We start from the raw sequence: 3,227 nt of genomic DNA, 5'->3' as shown, positions 1-3,227 counted from the left end.
AGAAAATCCTGAAAGCAACCAACTATCAGCCCGGATAGTTTTATGGGTGAATTAGCAAAGAAATAATATCAATCTTATATAAACACTTTCAGAAAAGAGAGAAAGGAAGAAACTTCCCAAATTATTTCATAGTGCCAAGATAACCCTGATACCAAAGTCTGACAAAGACAGTACAAGAAAAGAAAATTACAGGCCAATAAACCCCATTTACACAAATGCAAAAATCCTTTAAAAATAGTAGCAAATCGAATCCCACCATATACTTCATGACCAAGTGAGATTTATCCCAGAAATGAAAGGAATAGAAAATAAATTAATCTAATTTACCCTATGCCAGAATAAAGGGGAAAAATTATATGATCATCTCAATAAATGCAGGGGACAAAAAGCATCTGAATTAAAAAAAAAAACTCCCAGCAAACAAGGAATTAAAGGGAACTTGTTCAAACTGATAAAAATCATCTATGAAGCACCTACCACTAACATCATGCTTAATAGTTTAATATTGAATGCTTTCTCCCTAAGGTTGACCAAATGAGTTCAGTATGACACAGCCTGACAATTTTTATGCCTAAATAGAAAAGATGTTTGGAAAAACACATACCATTTGGTGTATCCTTGCCACATGTTTGCAAGGAAGGTCCATATCTGCCCACTGCAATTCTGGAAAAACTCAAACCCATATAGGTACTATTTTCACAGAAATTAGCTGTAAAGAAAAGAAAAATATATTTTTTTCATTACAAGTTCTACTCTTCTTTTTCAAATTGAAACCAGATAAAAGTCAAAGTTCAGAACGTCTGCAGTGTAATTGGAAGGGTAATAGAACACACTGGCCTGTGAGGAACTTCAATACTTTCCTCTCTGCTTGAGTTACTGCCACTAGAATAACTAGTATGTTAGATAACAGATTCTAGTTAAAACGTGCACAATATATATCTGGGTAGAGGTGGAATGTGAGCATTGACACATCAGCAAGGAGAGTGTATCAGACTAGGTGGAATCTTGAAAATTAAAAATATATAGCCTACAGTGGTATCACGAGAATATGGCTCAAAGCAAAAGGGCCAAAGTCATGGGGTGTGTGGGATACACTGGCTGGTAGGAGTCTAGGAAATGATAGGAGTGGGCTTCCAGGGCTCTGGATCCTAAGCAGAGGGCATGAAGTGTGCAGAGTGTTGTGAAACACACTTCAGATCAAGAAATACCCTTGAACTTTGGTTCTAAGACAGCATTGATTGATATCAAATGACTAAGTTAGTAACAACTTTTCAGGGAGAAGGAAGAAAAGACAAAAACTTAATATGAGTATATACTTGGATAGGAAGATGAATCTTAATTTCAGAAAATTTGAATAGTGATAGAATAGTGATCTCTGAAATAGGGTATTATGGCATATCATCAATTGAAAGAACCTGAGAGAATATCACCCATTGCCCTGGATTAGACATGCAGCCACAAGGAAACACAACTGTGAGTTTGCATAGAAACTTGATAGTCAGAAAACAGACAAGGAATAGTGAATATACAGGTAAATAGCCCAAGAAGAAAACTCGGCTTTTACTATTGAACTGATAAACACATCTTAAACCATCATTATTATGCCTACTGTTTCTGTAATCATTAACTGAAGCTTCCAGAAACCTTGCTGCTCTTCTTATTAACACAACAGTCACCTAAATCTCACACCCCAGTAACTTACCAATTGTACATCTCAGTCCTTTCCACTCTTCTGTACAGACACATCTGCCATTTTCCCAGGTTCCACCATTCCTGCAGAACTCTGTAGGGGTGCTTGATGGGGGAGCAAATGTTCCTAAGGAAATAATAAATAACAGAATAGTATGTGAACTGGCTGATTAGTTCCTCCTTTCATGCCTGTGGCCATTTAATTTCTATATGTAAAACCACGGTTTTGAGTATCATTGCTGAGAAATATCCTTTTTAATATCATCATAAACAAACATATGCAATGAGAATCTACACAGGATGTACAATGCTTACTAGATGTTATGGACAACAAAAAAGACATATCTGAAACACATAACACTTTGACCAAGGACATTAAAGCCCTCTGAGAAAGAGAAGGTGATACAGATAGCAGATAGGTGATAGATAGATAAATAGATAGATCAACAAAGTCAACATAAAGACTTATAAGTACTATAAGAACACCAAGGCAAGATATCAAAGACAGAGGTAGCCCAGTCAGGGAAAACTTTCCAGAGAGGTCATATTTGAATTGGATTCTAAGATTAAATCTACAAAAGCCAGATGAACATGGGTGACCCAAGTAGGTAGGATACAAAGTGCAAAAATCGCAAAAACATGGAAAGTTCTTATGTGTCCAAGGAACAGAGTAGAGTTTAACATATAGCGTTGGTTCTCTGGAACAATAGCAGGACATACATTGGATTGTGAGGGGCTTTATAGACCAAGCCAAGGAGATTTAATCCTGAAGGAACCATAAAGTCTTAAAACAAGGGAGGGGCATAGTAAGCAATGTTTTCAAGGAAGATACCTCAGGAAGTATGGGAAGTGACTGTGGCTAGGAGGCCAGGAGAGACAGTTGAATGAGGAATAGGACTAAAGCAGTGGCTCTGAGGAAGTTAGGTGTCCAGAGATGTAGGACGCATATCTGAGAAAGGATTGTTAGGATCTAAAGACTGGTTATTTTGAGTAAGGGACAGTGGAGTCTCTAAATTGGAAAACAGAGTGGATGGTGAACAGATTAAGTAAGCTTAAGAATACAGAAGGCAGAGTTCCAGTTCCAACAATGATGGAGTAAATTGTACCATATTAACCTTTCCGCAGATAATTATTTTAATCTCTGCAGAAAAGATATTTAAAAAAAAAAAAGCTACCTGAAGGCACTGGACAGCAATGAAAGAGAGAAATTAAATGATATTCCAAGTTTATACAGTCTCTCTTCTAAGGGAACTATCCAGTCTATATGGCAGAAGTGGCTGGAAGCCACAGTCTTAATGTATGAAGACATGAGAGGAATATGTTGGGTCTACTAGAACAACTGGGAATTGAAGGAGGATATCCCAGAATGGCAGGAGCCATGTGGAAAGGAAGCTCAAAGGCTGTGTATAAATTACCCTCAAATCTGTAGAGAAAAAGATGGAAAAAAATAAACAGAACTTCAGGGATCTACAGGACAATATTACGTAGTCTAACATATATGCAATTGGAGTCCCAGAAGGGGAGAAGAGAAGGAATAG

The 3,227-nt window shown here is 37.2% G+C and overlaps 1 protein-coding gene across 1 annotated transcript in view; it reads right to left on the bottom strand.

The window, feature by feature from the left end:
• ADGRG7 (adhesion G protein-coupled receptor G7) overlaps positions 1-3,227 on the bottom strand; it is an 86,930-nt gene that overhangs the window by 66,187 nt on the left and 17,516 nt on the right. Inside the window, exons 2-3 of the mRNA XM_012652823.1 lie at positions 1,703-1,816; positions 605-709 (exon numbers count right to left, since the gene is read on the bottom strand). Of these exons, the coding sequence (XP_012508277.1) occupies positions 605-709; positions 1,703-1,816 (219 nt within the window). The remainder of the gene's footprint in view (positions 1-604; positions 710-1,702; positions 1,817-3,227) is intronic.

Source organism: Propithecus coquereli, unplaced genomic scaffold (genome assembly GCF_000956105.1).
Source record: "Propithecus coquereli isolate 6110/MARCELLA unplaced genomic scaffold, Pcoq_1.0 Scaffold40, whole genome shotgun sequence".
Classification (NCBI taxonomy): domain Eukaryota; kingdom Metazoa; phylum Chordata; class Mammalia; order Primates; family Indriidae; genus Propithecus; species Propithecus coquereli.
This window is presented reverse-complemented; position numbering and strand designations above follow the sequence as displayed.